Below are 15,919 nucleotides of genomic sequence, written 5' to 3'. Positions count from 1 at the left end.
GAGGGTGGCACCATTAAACTCTTTAAGGGAGTTTCTCTCTCCCCTTAACTTTATGGCTGATCCCATGGCAACGTTGCTCCTCCTGCAGTTTTCTATAGAAAGTCGATTCAACATCAGGGACAGAAATTGGGTAAAATGGGCCAGAGGCACCTGGCCTCAACGGAGGAGCCCGTTCCAAAGGCACACGGGGAAGGATCCTGCAGGATTAACTTATCTGTGTTTCAATCTACAACCCTCCTGCTGTCAAGTGCAAGTTTCCCAAGCCTTATGGCTCCTGCTGGCAGTTTCTATTAGCCAGGCGCCACTTTCTCCAAACCGGCCCGGCAACTGCTCACCTGCACTTGGGCGCCCCATTCAACCCACTCACGAGAATGCAAAAAACCGGCCCAAAACAAAGCCCGGCAACTTACGGCGCTGGCACAGCCCCGGCACAGCTGCGAGCACACGGGCTGCCCGCAGCATGGGGCCAGGCCCTCGTTGGCATTTCTGCAGAGAGACGATTCCAGCAGTAAGAAAAGCCAGGAGTGGGATCCACATAATGCGAAGCAGACGGCACCTCTCCCTGTCCTGGCGGCCAAGTCTCGGCTGAGCGGCTCGCTCGCTCTCAGCCCCGCCGAGGGCTCGGGCGGCTGCGGAGGAGGAGGAGGAGGAGAAGCAGGAGGAGGGACGCACCCTTCGCAGGTAGGAGGCAGGGCAGGGGCAGCGTGCGGCGCCGCATGTCAGGGGGAGCGTAGGGACCCCCGAGCCCAGCGCAAAGCCACTTGGCGGCAGCAGGAGCCAGGTCCTTTCCGCGCAGGGACGGCGGGCGCCTCCATCCGCCCCCAGCCCGGCTCACAAAGGGCTTTTGTCTCCCTCTGCCCGGCGGCGGGGGAGGCACTTGGCAAAGCCCCAGAAGCAAGGCGTTAAGCTGCCCCCCAACTCACTGCACCACCGTCGCTCGGGGCCCGGCCCGCCAGGTGGGCTCTGCCGGGGCAGGGTCGGTGGCCCCGGGCTGCCCCTCCCCGGGAGCGGAGAAGGCTCCACGCGCGGGGGCTGCCGTTTCGCCAGCCGGCGTGCGCGGCTCGCGGGGTCCCGCGTTGCTAGGAGACCACCAGCGGCAGGGCAGGCTTCAAGCCCGTCCGGGTATGGGGCGCTGAGCTCCGGCTGCGGCGCGCGGGGCGGGGCGAGGCGGCAAGTCTCCGCCCCCCGCCCGCTCCCTTTGTTGCGTTGAGCTACAGAATCCCGGCGGCCCCCCCACCCCGCAGCTTCGTCTTCGGCGGTGCTGCCTTCAGTGCCTCGCTCCAGCGGGGCCGAGCAGGCGCCTGCCTTGGCACGGCGTCCCTAGTCTTCAGGAGCCTCGCCCCCCGTTCCCCTAGCCCCGCCATCCCTCGGCCATTGCACCCCCGGGACCCACCCCCCGACTCCCATGCACCCCCACCATCTGGAGTCCTCCACCCCCCTGCACCTCCGCGCCACGGCACCTCCCCCTTCAGCCCCCCCGCACCCGTCCCCACCACGGCACCTCCTCCCTTCGCCCCACGGCACCTCCCCCTTCAGCCCCGCACCCGTCCCCCTGCACCACCTCCCCCTAGCCCCATTTTGGCTTTCCCACCCGGCACCCCCTCCCCCCCCCCGGCACCCGTCCCTCCGGCACTTCCTCCCCTCGCCCCCCTCCAGCACTTCCTCCCCTAGCCCCTTGGTCCCCTGCTCCCATGCACCCTCCATCCGGAGTCCTCCATCCCTCTGCACCTCCTCCCCTCACCCCCCCCCCCCGTCTTGCACCCGTCCCATGCGTGTGAGGAGCTGCAGTTGTCTCTGCAACCCCAGGATCCTCCTAGCCTTCAGTCTGTGCAAAAATGGGAAGACAGCAGTACATCTCAGCCAGCCCCTGCATGGTAGGGCAGATCTGGCAGCAGTGTGTATCATGTTCACTGTAAGGTATCCCACCTATATGAAGCATGAAGCCTGACCAGGGTATTTGTGCTGAATGTTGGCATCTGTCCTTGTACACCCGCACTCTCTCTGTCACCCCCACACCCACCTCTTTTGGATAATATGTTTGCTCCCATATCTCACCACATGTGCTGCCCAGTTGTAACTCCCAATTCTCCACCATTTGATTGCCTAGCTCCTTTTTCTCCTAGGATTAGGGTGACCAGACAGCAAGTATGAAAAGTCAGGCCAGAGGTGGGGGGTAATAGATGCCCATATAAGAAAAAAACCCGAATATCGGGACTGTCCCTGTAAAATCAGGACATCTGGTCACCCTGCCTAGGATGCCTTGTCCCCATTGGGAATGCCTGTGACCCTATGGGAATACCCTGGCCCTCTTCCATGCCACTCTGTGTTGGTTCTCTTTTAATACTTATTTTACTGTACATCAGATCAGGTAAAAACAAAAATATCTTAGTTTGTAACCCCTCCTTTATCTCCTCCTGTCACCCCTCTCAGGCAGTCTTCTAGTCTGGGTTTCCGCCCCCTCAGGCAAAGTAGGAGTGTTCAAAGGTTAACACTACTCCTGAGTGAGTTAGTAAGTGAGTGGAAAGTACCTTGCTTTCAAGCAAAAGTTAGGAAACTCCCTCCCTGTCCCCAGGTGCATTCTGTCACTTGTACCTATCACAATAACATCTCAAATCTGCTTAAGAAAATTTAACATTTAGTTTATTAAATCATTTATTTTGGGGCTCAGTTTTCAAAAGATTACAAGTTGCTTTGTTTACATCTGAGAGGACTGGGATTTGTGCATCTAATCAGCCACATTTGGAATTAGACAAGCATGGCACTTTTCAAACCATGTAGATACACATGCATATCTGTACAGCTTGTTCTATATCAGTCAAAAGTTCAAGGGCCTATGAATACAGTCATGTTCTTTTGATTTTTGTCTGTCTTTCTTGATAATTTAGATTGTAGCTCTTCAGGGGCAGAGACTGTCTTTTACTTTGTATTTTTAAAGCGTGCCTAGCACAATTGGACCCCAGTCCTCATTGGGCCTCTAGGCACTACTATAATACAAATTAATAATAATCTAAACATTTACCATCACACTTAAGCTTCCGTTATTGTTGACCAGGCCTCAGTGGACATGTAGGACAGGATACTTATCCAGAAATGGCATCAAAGTTTGTCTGTGTTATTGATAACTGAAACGTAATTCTTGACAAATTGACACCTAACAGTACTTTTCACGTCTAATGCCCTTAAAAATGTGAGGATCTCAAAGCTTTTTCAAGCAAGGCACTAAGCCTCACAACATTGTGAGATAAGGATATTTTATTATCCCCATTTTAGAAATTGGAGAAAGTAAAGCTTAGGTTAAATCGCTTGCCTAAGATCACAGAAGAAATCTGTGGAAGAGATGGAAATGCAACCAACATCTCCACTGCCAATCTGGTGTTTTAAAATGCTACACTATGATTCTGCCTCAACATTTCCCCCTTCCTAAAATTAATTTTGGGTACCAGACCTCAACCTGTGAAGGCCCTAATGTGGGATGCAAACAGACTCATAAATTATGGGAACAAAAATTATTCATTCAAGGACCTTAATGCAGCTGGGATCCATTCATTTGACATAAAATAACTCTACAATTTCAGTTTTAGATGTAAATTATGTAAAACAATAAAAGTGAAGGACTGCCAAGTTTGTATGGAACCTATGTAATTTTGAGACTGAAATGAAGCATGTTGGGGACACCCTAAGCTTGGTTCACTCTTATCCACAATGTCTAAATCATTGTGTCAAGATACTCCAAATAAATCTGGAATATTTTAATTAGTTTGCAAGACCTAAAAAATCCTGCAATGGCAACCTGATTACAGGTGATCTGCATTATCAAAAACCTGTTCAAAGTTGTCTGGGTGGCTAACATCTTTCTGAATGTAGTCCTGGAGTTTTTGTATACAAAGAAAAGCTTGTTTTCTACTTTCAAGTAAATATTGTAAGTCAGAAAGTTCCATTAGAAGGGAATATAACTTTGCAATTTTATTTGTTTGAGGATATCTCATAGAATTTTCACTCTTTGGGTCTCTAGCACAATATTGGCTGTGAACTCTTAACACTCTTCACTTGTGGGAGGCCTGCATATCCCGCCCCATCAGTATATGGAACATGTGAGTGGTACAGCCCACTGGTAACCTCATTTGTCAGTTACTTTTTCAAGTAAAATAATGAAATACTCGCTTGGGTGCAGCTATAAAGACACAACCTACCACTTTAAAAGCAAGGTTTCTAAACTCAAAGGGGAGGTGGGTGAATGAAAATTTGTGTGATGGTCTCTGCAGACAAGGAGAATTACAAGGTAAGAAATCTCCCTTCAGGAGATTCTTGCTTTAAGGATTAGATAGTATGAGGAAAAGCAATACTACTCGCCAATTCAGGCAGTGATGAAGATACAGGACCCTGCTAAACAAGCAACTGAAACGTTTTTGGTTGAACCAAGGAAGGGATCAAGTACCTCCAAACAGTATGAAAACTGAACTCAAAGATCTTCAAGAATGCATTCCATAAAAAAGAAAAAAGTTCATAAAAGCAAAAACAAGGGACATGCCAAAAGAAACAAAAGCTCTAGGGGACTGAGAAAGCTTGAACCCCTCTGCTTTGGAGATTGGCCTCTGAGCTCTTCATAATTAAGGCCCACAAATCTGCAGATATCCGCTTTATATCCATTGATATCCATGATGCAGATATCCACGGACCATTTTTGCGGCTTGCGGCTCGGATGCGGATAAAAATTCTGTATCGCACAGGACTCTATCCATAATCCAAGTGAGTTTTGCCCCAGGGAAAGAATACCAACAATATTGCTTTATGAGCGTATACCACAAGGGTCACATAGCTACCTGTATCTGAACAGAATGAAAACATCTATAAGCATGACAGTGAAAACTGCTCTACATTGAATAGCAGGAACCATTTTGTGAACTTATATATCAGAGCGATAACCGTGTTAGTCTGGATCTTTAAAAAGCAACAAAGAGTCGTGTGGCACCTTATAGACTAACAGATGTATTGGAGCATAAGCTTTCGTGGGTGAATACCCACTTTGTCAGACTATAATTATACAGTTATTCATCGCACTAATGAGAGTTGGAAACACAGTTGTCTTTTTGACAGTGAGATCCAAGGAACTAGTCTCAGAAGAAACAAAGCTGGATAGACCACAAATGCCTTTAATTTAAGAAAAAAATCACAATCTTTTTAATGTCAAATTTGGGGAGAAGGACTTCACCAAAATGAACATATAGGTACTAATTAAACACTGAAAACATAGAATTGTGTGGATCAGCCACCAGAGCCTGAAGACCATTCGCTGTGCAGTCTGATGTCATTGTCACCAGGAAATTAGTAAGTCTAAGCACAACAATATTTTGTTCAGATGGATTTAAGAACTCACAGTTCAGGAGAGTTTTAAATATAGGTTTCCTTGTGTGAAATGGACAGCCAAGGGCTACAGAAACACTGGTCCACCTTCCATTTAGGACCAGAGATGCCAATATATCTACCCCATAAATAAAGTATGCAATTTGTCTGAAAACTAGGCAAATGAAAGGTGATCAAGCAGTTCATGCGGACCAGTTAAGGAGACCCAAAGGACCTGTGAGTACAACACCATAAACCTTCACCTGAACTATAAATATTTTTGGCAGACTTCTTCCAAGAAATAAACATCTGAGATACCTTCTCAGAAACACCATGCCTCCCAGAACTCTGCATTACAAAGGGAGTGTTCCCAGGATGGGATGGAGCTAATGCCAAAGGTTTGTCCTTTTATCTTAGGGTATCCCCTTGCCATCTGCAACAGGATTAAGAACTATGGTCACTAGAACTTGAATTGCTGGCATAGCACTCCCACATATAGGTATGGACAATTCACTGAACCTGTAGACCTCATGCAACTCAAAGCATGCAGAGACATCATAACTGCATTATAAAATCTGACATGGTAGCAGAATAACCTAAATATGTCTAAAAATCATGTCTGAAATTAACTCAATCCTGAGACTCAACATGCATCTATGGAACAGCAAGTCAGTCTCTGGTACAGAATAAATTATAGTAAAAATATTACATTTCATATGGTTATGGTTTTCAAATGCAAAATAATAGAAACAATTAAAAGTAATATAATTTAATATACCAAGAGCAACTGATCTACACATAAGCAACATATGGCTTTGGAAATACAGTTGTACTTTATTTAAAATATGAAGATTAGGTTTTCATATATAATTTCAAACATAATGAAAGTTACACAAGTCGGCTTCATTAATATAGTGTTTACTTCATACACAATTAAAATAAATTTAAAAACTTCTAATATAGCTAAACTAAATTAATTCTACGTTTTCTCCTGCTTCTCTACCTCTCCTATTTCTATACAACCTCACTCTGAATTATTACTTTCTAAATAATAGTTTACTGTCTTTTTAGACTATGGTAATTAGTTTTACATTTAGGCCTTCTCTTGCTCCCATTTACATTAATCTCAACAGGTCCTGGTCTTTTGCCATACAACTGTATAGAAGAGCCATATATTTGTCCGTTACATACAATCATACTTATTTTGCTTTTTTTATTCTATATTTGAATTTAAAAGGCATCTCGTGAGTCAATTATATCAAAGAATAAAGAAAATCAGTGTGTTAACTTGTCTTCTTGCTCCACAAATGTGAAAAAGCTGAACTCTTCAAACTCAACAGCTGGTCTCATAGAATAGAGGTACCTGTAGCTTCTATAAAAATAGCACTTCTCCACTGACTGACAAACCTTATCTATCAACCCACAAGGATGTGCGCCTGTTGAAAGTTGTAGTTCTCTGTTTTAGTGATACAGACTACACGATACACCATTTTTCATGCCCATCATAATTATGCATATAATTTCAATTATCCTAATCCAATATGGTTAATATTTTTAATATGCTGCACATATTTGAAAAAAGCGGTGATACATTTCATTATAAGATGTAAACATTTTGCACATTGGCACTTATTTTTCATAGCATAACACTATTTGATAATAATTTCTAGTTTTAGAGGACAAAATGCTAGGTATTATTCATGAAAAGATACGTAAGTAACTAGGTCAGCATCACTGAACTTCAGAATGCACATGTGAGGAAAAGAAAGTAACTCTCTGTCAGGAAAAAGAGTCCTCCCAAAAAGACTGATTACCTCTTTGGAGGTGCACATGAAGACTCCCACTGACTTCAGTAGGCATGGGATCAGGCCTCAAATAAAACAAATCTTGCCCTGCTTCACAACCACAGTGATTTCCATAGGCTTGCATGAGTGCATATCTTGCAAAGATTTGATGTACTGTGTAGAAAATTATGGCTCTGGCTACACTACAGAGCTTACAGCAGTGCAGTTGAACCGATGCAGCTGTAGCACTGCTAGTGCAGATACTATAAGCCAACGGGAGAGAGTTCTCCCATCAACATAATTACTCCAGCCCCCGCAAGTCGCAGTAGCTATGTTGGTGGGAGAAGCTCTCCCATCGACATAGAGTTGTCCATACTAGTGCTTAGGTCGGTATAACTTATGTCGCTCAGGGGGATGGCTTATTCACACCCCGAGTAACATAATTTATACCGTAAGCTGTAATGAGGACATAGCCTATCTTCTTGACTTCACTCAGTATATGTGTCAATGGTTATTGTCATGCAGGAGACAGGTTTAGTAGCAACTTCCCTTTCCTTGCTTCTCAGCCCAATGGAGTCTGGTATGTTGCATTTGTGAGTGATATTGTTCACACTTTATTTGGATTTAAATATAACATGAAAGATCTCCTCTCCTGGGTTCTAAGTACCAGGACTATTACTTTAAATTAAAATAAATAAATAAGGAGGTACAAAATCATTATAAACACCCAAACAGTACATTTCTTCCCCTTACTCTATATATCCATCAGTCAATAAATTCTATGTCTGAATCTATGCATGTATATTACAAATCAGAACTGTGCACTCTTCACATCCCCCTAATTCCCAGAGGTGAATTCCTCCTGTGTATTGAAGATTATTTTCCATATTCAGCTTCCCTCTTTGCTTTCTCTATTTATTTTACTCTCCTTTCCACTGTTTTCTTCCCTATCACTTTAACCGGACACCTCAGTTATTCCTCCAAACCTGTAACAATATAAGGTCAGTTTTAGCACATAAAAGAGAGGAGTGTCCAAAGGATCCTTAAAGTATCACTACTGTTACTAGACAGGCTACAAGTCCACTGCATACAGGATGAGTGACCGACAGACACATTATTTTCCATGCTAGATTTGTGACATTTGGCGCACTCAATTATGGACTGACAAATAGAGGTAAAAATCCAAAGGCAAACTTTAATTGTTGACTTTTCCATTAGAGGTTACCAAGAGGTTATCAGTCTAATGGGAGGCATTTCAACTATTCAAGTGCTATGTTTGGAGTTACAGTCTTGAAATTTGGTGTGCTTATTATGTATGGAACACGCTCTCTGACCTGATCCATAAAGCTGCTGTCCTCTCCTCCTCCAAATCCCATCTGAGGACTCACTGAGGCTGTGACAACTACAAGCAGTCAGGAAATGCTTAATGGCCAGGCTGAGGGATAATGGAGTCCAGCAGTTGAGGAGCATTTGGAAAAATCATTTATTGACTTATGTAATATTACCAGTGTCTATTTATATAAAGTGTAGATATATTTATTTGCCTCCCTCTTCTCCCCGCCCCACCAGATGCAGGTTTATTTTTTTAGATTATAATCTCTTTGGGGTAGGAACCATGTTTGCAGGTATGTTTGTGCAGCACCTAGCACAACAGAGCCCCAGTTCTGAAATAAGAATAATTCATTTATTATGGACAATTCTTCTCTGACACAATTCCAAGGGCAAGTAGAATGGTTAATATTTTAAAGAATGTATTTCTCATTAGAACAATGGGACAGTTAAGTCAAAGGTAGAGCCATGGCTCTTCTTCAAACAATGAGTATATTAACTTGTAGGACTCTTTGCTTCAATATAAGGACTCTATGGAGTTTAAAAGTTATTTATATTAATTTTATCTGCCACTACATTAGCTAAGATAATAGCTCATAAGGGAGATAAATTTTCAAGCTCCAGAATAAAAACCAATCACTAACTATCTGGAGTTAGGGAGAAATGACCCCCACAGGCATATTATTGCATAATTGATCTATATAGAGGTATAATACCTTCCTCAGAAGCATCTGGTACAAGCCACTAGTGGAGACAGGATACTGGATTAGATGGACCATGGGTTTAACACTACATGGCAGTTCATCCATTCCTCATTCCTTTCTTCAGTTTGGCAGAGAGGCTTCTAGACATAGCTAATGTGCTCATTAATATTTTAACAGGAAGGGTACTTTGGGAGAAATTGTGGGGACAAACTTACACTAAGTTCACAGTCAGTCCAATTCTGTATACACGGTAAAAGCCTACACCAGTGGATTGCGACCTTGACATGTTGGAGCAGCTTCAGTGTTCCCATGATCCTGAGACCAATGTCGACAGGAGTCTTGCACTCCTGGTAGGGTCACCCAAGGCAGCAAGATCGAAGGTAAGGTTCCAGATGAACAGTGATCCAACCCACCCCCGCAAGTCCTCATTGGCAGTGCAGGCAGATGAAGAGATATTTCTCTCAATGCCTGTGAATGGAGACAAAGGCTGCAGCAGGATGGTGGTCTCCAATCATCTTGGTTCCCCTGCCATTGGATAAAGATCCTCATCCTGTCAAGGCCCACATGGTTTGTGATGTACAATGTGTCTCCACATTAAAAGATGCTCACCAAAATTTGTTGCTGTCCTCCAATTCCTCCACAACAAAATGTCCGCGATGCTCATCGGCAATGGATCTAAAACAGACCCTTTCCTAGTCAAGACAGGAGTCAAGCAAGGCTGTGCCATTGCTCCAACCCTCTTCTCCATCTTTCTTGCTGTCATCCTTCTCCTCATTGCTGACAAGCTCCCCTGCGGACCTGACATCCAATACAGAATGGATGGCAAGTTCTTCAAACTCAATCGCCTCCAAACCAAGACAAAGACTATTACTAAATCAGTCATTAAACTCCAATATGTGGACAGCTGTGCTCTGTGCACCCATTAGAAAGAAGATCTTCAATTAACAGTCAACATCTCTGAGGCCTACAACCAACTAGGCTTCATGCTCAACACTAAGAAAACTAAAGTGCTCCCCCAACAGGTTCCGAACAGATTCTGAAACATCAGGATCCTGCTCCCGCAATCAAGATCAACAAAGAGAACCTGGAGAACATCAAGCACTTCCCCTACCTTGGCAGCTATCTGTCGCAGACAGCCAACATCGACTAGGAGATTCAACACTGTTTCCAATGCACCAGTGCAGCATTTGGACACTTTAGAAAACATGTCTTCAAAGATTGTGACATCAAGAGCCAAACCAAGCTTCTTGTGTACCAGGCCATCGTTATCCCTGCTCTCCTGTATGGTGCCGAAACCTGGGTCATGTACAGTAGACACCTCTAGGCTCTTGAACAATACCATCAATGGTGCCTACACAAGACCTTCTGAATCAAGTGGTATGACTGACACATCAACATCAGTTTTCTGTACCAAGCCAAAACTTCCAGCATTAAAGCTATGATCATTCATCACCAACTCCATTGGACTGGTCATGTTCTTTGAATGTCAGACAATCGACTCCCAAAGCAGGTCATGTTCTCACAACTGAGCCAAGGCCAAAGGTTGAGGGTGGGGCAAAAAAAGTACATAAAAGACTCCCTCAAAGCTGACATGAACAAGTGCAACATCAACATAAACTCCTGGGAAACCCAAGCCCTTGACTGATGAAAGTGGAGAAGGACCTTGTGGCATGGATCCCAGCATTTTGATATCCAGTGAAGACAACAGGAAATGGAGAAACAGGAAAGGAGGAAAGAATGTGCTGCAGCCTGACTCAACAATCTAGATCCCCCCCTTCCACCAGGAAACATCTGCCCCAACTGTGATAAGATCTGTGGATCCTGGATTGGTCTCATTAGCCACCTGCAGATCCACCAGCAATAATTAACTATCATTTCATGGAAGACAATCATCCTCAAACTCTGAGGGATTGTGGACTACTATGTGGTAAAAGCATATAGCTACTTGGAATTCAGGGGCTAGGTCATGAATTCTGTAGCTCAAACTGAAAGTACTTTAAGCAATTTTATGAGATCTAAACTATTAATAAAGCACATTAGAATTTAGTTAATGAAAAATATGACCAGCAATCAATCACTAGCTGGGGTACTAGACTGGAGAATTTTGGGGCACAAGTGGAAGTAAAAGATTGCAAAGAAATTTGTGAAGATGCCCCAAAATTTAACTGTGGTAGAAGATAAGAACATCTTATTAGACTTTTTCTCTATTCTATTCTCCATCACATGCAGTACTTAAACCAAGACTGGATATCTTTCTAAGAGATATGGTATAGTTCAAACTGCAATTACAGAATTTATGCAGAAATTACTGAGTGAGGTTTTATGGCCTTTGTTGTGTAGGACATTGTACTAGATGATTCCTTCTGTACCACCACCCCCCACCCCCCGCCGCCCTCCAAAAAAATCTCTGAATCTTTTAAACTTCCTCTGTTCTATGAACAATTTAGTTTGTTATCCTCATGTGAGTGCTGGATTGGATGAGGTGGGTGTGGCCAATAATGCAGGAATTCTGGAGTTTAATGATCATCATGTTACACAAAGTACTGAATAAAGAATACCTGGGGAGTGGAGGAAAGATAACATAAGACAGGATAGGTGCTGTTCCTGTGGGAACCTGAGATTTCTTCCTTAGAAAAACCTGGGGTAGAAAATATCGTTTACATGTGGCTGGAGGCATATAGGACCTGACTAGGTTCTCATGTACACTGCTGTGAATCATAAGTAATGCCATTTACTTAAATAGACCAACACTAGTGTAAAATCAGTGTAATTGAGAAGTCAATCAGCACCATAATCCGGAAAAAATATCATAGTGACAGGGTACCTTATACGTAACAAAAAAAAGTAAAGAAACAAAATGCTGTAGTAGATCAGAATATCAGGATAAAATATAATCTGGGCATTCATTCTGAGAAGGGAGTAAATATTTTTAGAAGACACTAAGGCAAACATGATCTTATGCATTTTTTTTTTTAATGTGAAGGTTTAGACACTGTCCTTGTTATATGGAGCACAGGTAAAAGAAGAACACAATAGCTACTTTTTTGCTCTTTGCCATTAACTGACTAGGTATAAGAGAGGGTCTAGAACACGTTGTAACCACCAGAGTTTGAAAATGCATAGCTATGCATTTATTGGAAACTTGTGGATTTTAATTTTTATAACGGGGTTAAAGTGGAGATGTCAGTCAGTACTCTCATACCACTAGTGGGTGAAAGCCATCAGTTGTCTGTGGCGTCATGATTTCTTTCTTAATACCACATCATTGCCGGATGGTTAATCCACTTTCTCATAAGAGCATGAGAGGTGTCATTCCTGGAGGAGGAAAGGGTAAACCAAAAATAAAGAATCAGTCTCTGTCGAGAAGCCAAGTAGATTTGGGTTTGTGAATCAGGATTAGTTTCACAACCAATATTATGCTAGACAGAGTCTGCAGGGGTTGACAGAAAAAAGAGTTCTTAGTTCTCCAACAATTCTTTTCACCTATGACTCTTTGCCTTTCTTTCTTTCTTTCTTTCTTTCTTTCTTTTCTAAAGCATAGTACCATGTAAATTACCCAAACATTAAAAAACTGTGCATTAAAACAGCTCTAATTCTGTAAAGGACAGTATAACTTTTATAAAAAACTATAGATTAGCTCAGTGGTTCTCATACTATCATTCTATGGATAATGTCATGGGCAGATCTCCTCAGGGACCTTCTTTCCAACATCCCAGTTCCCCATTCAAAATTCTACAGTCCACCAGAACAGCTGGTGATCAAAGGACCACAGTATGAGATTCACTGTATTAGATTATCCAATCTAGAGAGAGATCAATTTGACTGTATAATCTGAATAATAACTGTAGCATTGCCCACAACAATTTTTGTAAGTTCTTCTTCTTAGCGGATGTTCAACGTGCTTCAGATGGCACATGACCAGGATTCATCAGTGAATTTGGTCCGCTGGTTGCATCATTAGCTTTCCCGGCCCGGGCTGGGTACTGACGGGGAGTGCAACATGAATGCTGATCCATTGCCCCTTTTATAAATTACCTACATGTATAAGGTTCCACTGTATAAAACTGACCTTTTATTGAAATGTCCTAATTTATAATGGATTTCAGACACCTCTGAAGTAGGCAGGTATTATCCCCTTACTACAGATGGGGAAAATGAGGTACAATGAGGCTAAGTGGCTTAACCAGATTTACCAAGGCAGTTAACATCAGAGTAGAGACTGGAGTTCTGCAGGAGAGTATATAAGGGGACCATGGCTATGGTTGCATTCCAGAGAATATATGGAGAGAACAGTCTATGGGGAATGCAAGGACTGCAACTGTGCCTGCCTGCTGCAAGTAGTAGTGGTTGTTCCATGGGATCCCTATCTGTTCAGAAGATGTCATTTTTTCTACAAAATGGCATCCTCCACACAGGTAGGGCGCAATCTGGCTCCACTTACACTGTGTTTGTCACCAGGTTGAAGTAACTGAGTCACTATGTCAGAGGGCCCCTCACTGCCTCAGGGTACCCTGTGATTACATGGGCTGCAGGTGCCTAACTCCACCACTGCATACTGCCCTCCTCCTTTGCACAACCCATGAGGTAGTTGGACACACTTTGGCCCTCAATTAGCTCAAGAGCCATCTGTTGCTTAAAGGTGTGGGGTATGTTTGTTTTTCACTAAAGCCAATTGGTGTGACCCAGAAATTTATCCTAATTTTTAGATCTGTCATCACAAATCCAGAGGATGTGCAGATGGGAAGAGTCATACTTTTTGGAGGGCTGCCAGATGCCTACAAGATTTATTTTTTCAATTCTGTTTTGTCCCTCTAATCTCTTGCAGCTATAGTGACCTTAGCTGTTGCTTGTAACAACAGCAGGAAAACATTTTCCATGCATAAAGTGTGATTTTTAAGCTTATGGTGTCCTTTAAAGCAACATATGAAACCTTTAGGTGGCAGCCAAGGGCTACAATTTGAACTCCTAGATTTACTCTTGTGTGCGGTTTATGGACTCTAATTCTAACAATGTAGAGAATACCTATTAGAAGAATGAGTTTCAAGTCCACCCAGAGGCAAAATTAAATAGAAATTTAACACTTAAAGCAAGACGTCTGCTAAATATACATTTGGACACATTAGAATGTAATTGTGACCTCCCTTCCTGGCCCAGCCAGCCATCATGCCTCCACTCTGTTCTCCTGCAAATCGCTTCTGAAAAAACACTTCTTCCATGAAGCCTAAAATCCTAGTTGTTCTGCTAATCTGGCTTGCTACCTCTGGGTCAGGCTCTTATTAGTCCTGGGGCATGCATCCATAGGTGGGGTGGAGGCATACAAGGTGGTATCTCTCTCCTCACCTCCCTCCTGCACCCTGCCCAAGGGCCCATAGCAATAACAGTTATTGTGAGCTGGGACTGCCTGTCCTCTCCATTCCTCCAAGTCATCTGGAAAGGGGAAGAAGGAGGGGGGTATCACTCTTCCTTCACCCTCTGCACCGGCCAACAGAGCAGGGCCAGAGCACAATGATTTATAAGGAATAATGTAACTATACTGAAAATTATGGCCTTGTGGTCTTGGAGTGAAAGTGAGTCACCAGGGAATCATGTGTCTTAGTGCTGGCTCATTCAAGCAGGAGGGAATTGTCACCCCTCCCTGGCTAGCTGATTATGTAATGTATTGCTCAATTGTCTACTTTTGCACCAATCCAGAAAAGTCAATGGAAAACCATTGAAGATAAACTATAAACATCAAAACCACTTGGAGGACCAAGGGAACATTATAACAGACAGTGGATCACTCTTTCTGGGAAGAAAGACAAAAGACTGACTCAGTATAGTACAGGGTGGAGAAAGAGACTCTGTATCCATTCACTGAGGAAACGTCTAGTTGAGCAGGGGTGTTTCATGAAAGATTGGATCCTGGTTCTTAGGGAGCCAGCAAGCTCTGCAGCAGATTGAACTTTGGAGCACTAATTTATTCGATAGGAAAGGTCACTGTTAGTAAGCATAGGCCCTAGTTTTCATTTTATGAATTTGTTTTGGATTGTAACCATTTGTTTCCATCATTCTCTCATTTCTAGTATTCTTTCTAAATAAACCTTCTTTTGCTTTATTATAAATCCTCACAAGTACTGTGCATTATACAGGAACAGTAATTTGAGGTAAAACTGGTAAACTGGGGTACACTGTTCCTTTGGGAGCAAAGGATCTGGGATTTCTGTGAGTAGCCAGTGTCATGGGCTGGAAATCACAGAAGAATGCTTCAAGGGGACTCGGGGACTGGGATGCACCTATTGTTAACCTGCAAGGCAAAGACAGGGGTAGCATAGCCCAGACAAGGAGTGGCTGAAAGGCTGATGGTGTTAGAAGGTAGCACCCAGTTACCACAGACAAGACTCCCTCTTGCTAGAGGCAGGGGTAACAAGGTAATTCATAGTCCTGGGTACCCAAGATCTGTCACAATACTATCATTTTCATATAAGAAAATTGGTGACTGCAGTGTACACTCTGCAGTTCTAGAAATAGGAAATCTGAAAGACTTTCATGTAGCGGCAAAAATTTATTTTATAATCTTCAACATGATGTACATAATTAACAACTATATGCGGGAAAGAATCAGTTTGTTTACTCAGTAGCAAAATGCAACTACCTCTAAAGTAAAATGCAGCATACGCTCTGTTGCCATCGCTAGGACAAATTGCAGTATTCATTATAATGGCACTAATAACCTTACACAACAGGGAGCAGTGATCCACATTCAGCAGTGATATAAGTAGTTGT

The 15,919-nt window shown here is 43.2% G+C and overlaps 1 protein-coding gene across 2 annotated transcripts in view; it reads right to left on the bottom strand.

Annotated features, from left to right (window-relative positions):
* Positions 1-1,175, bottom strand: part of ITGB8 (integrin subunit beta 8) — a 73,126-nt gene extending 71,951 nt beyond the window's left edge. Inside the window, exon 1 of one of the 2 annotated variants that reach the window (XM_042856359.2) lies at positions 411-1,175. In XM_042856359.2, the coding sequence (XP_042712293.1) occupies positions 411-537 (127 nt within the window). In that variant the 5' untranslated portion in view covers positions 538-1,175. The remainder of the gene's footprint in view (positions 1-410) is intronic. The other variant, XM_005303147.4, reaches the window with a different exon arrangement.
* Between the last annotated feature and the right edge of the window lie 14,744 nt (positions 1,176-15,919).

The sequence above is a fragment of the Chrysemys picta genome, chromosome 2, assembly GCF_011386835.1.
Source record: "Chrysemys picta bellii isolate R12L10 chromosome 2, ASM1138683v2, whole genome shotgun sequence".
Classification (NCBI taxonomy): domain Eukaryota; kingdom Metazoa; phylum Chordata; order Testudines; family Emydidae; genus Chrysemys; species Chrysemys picta.
This window is presented reverse-complemented; position numbering and strand designations above follow the sequence as displayed.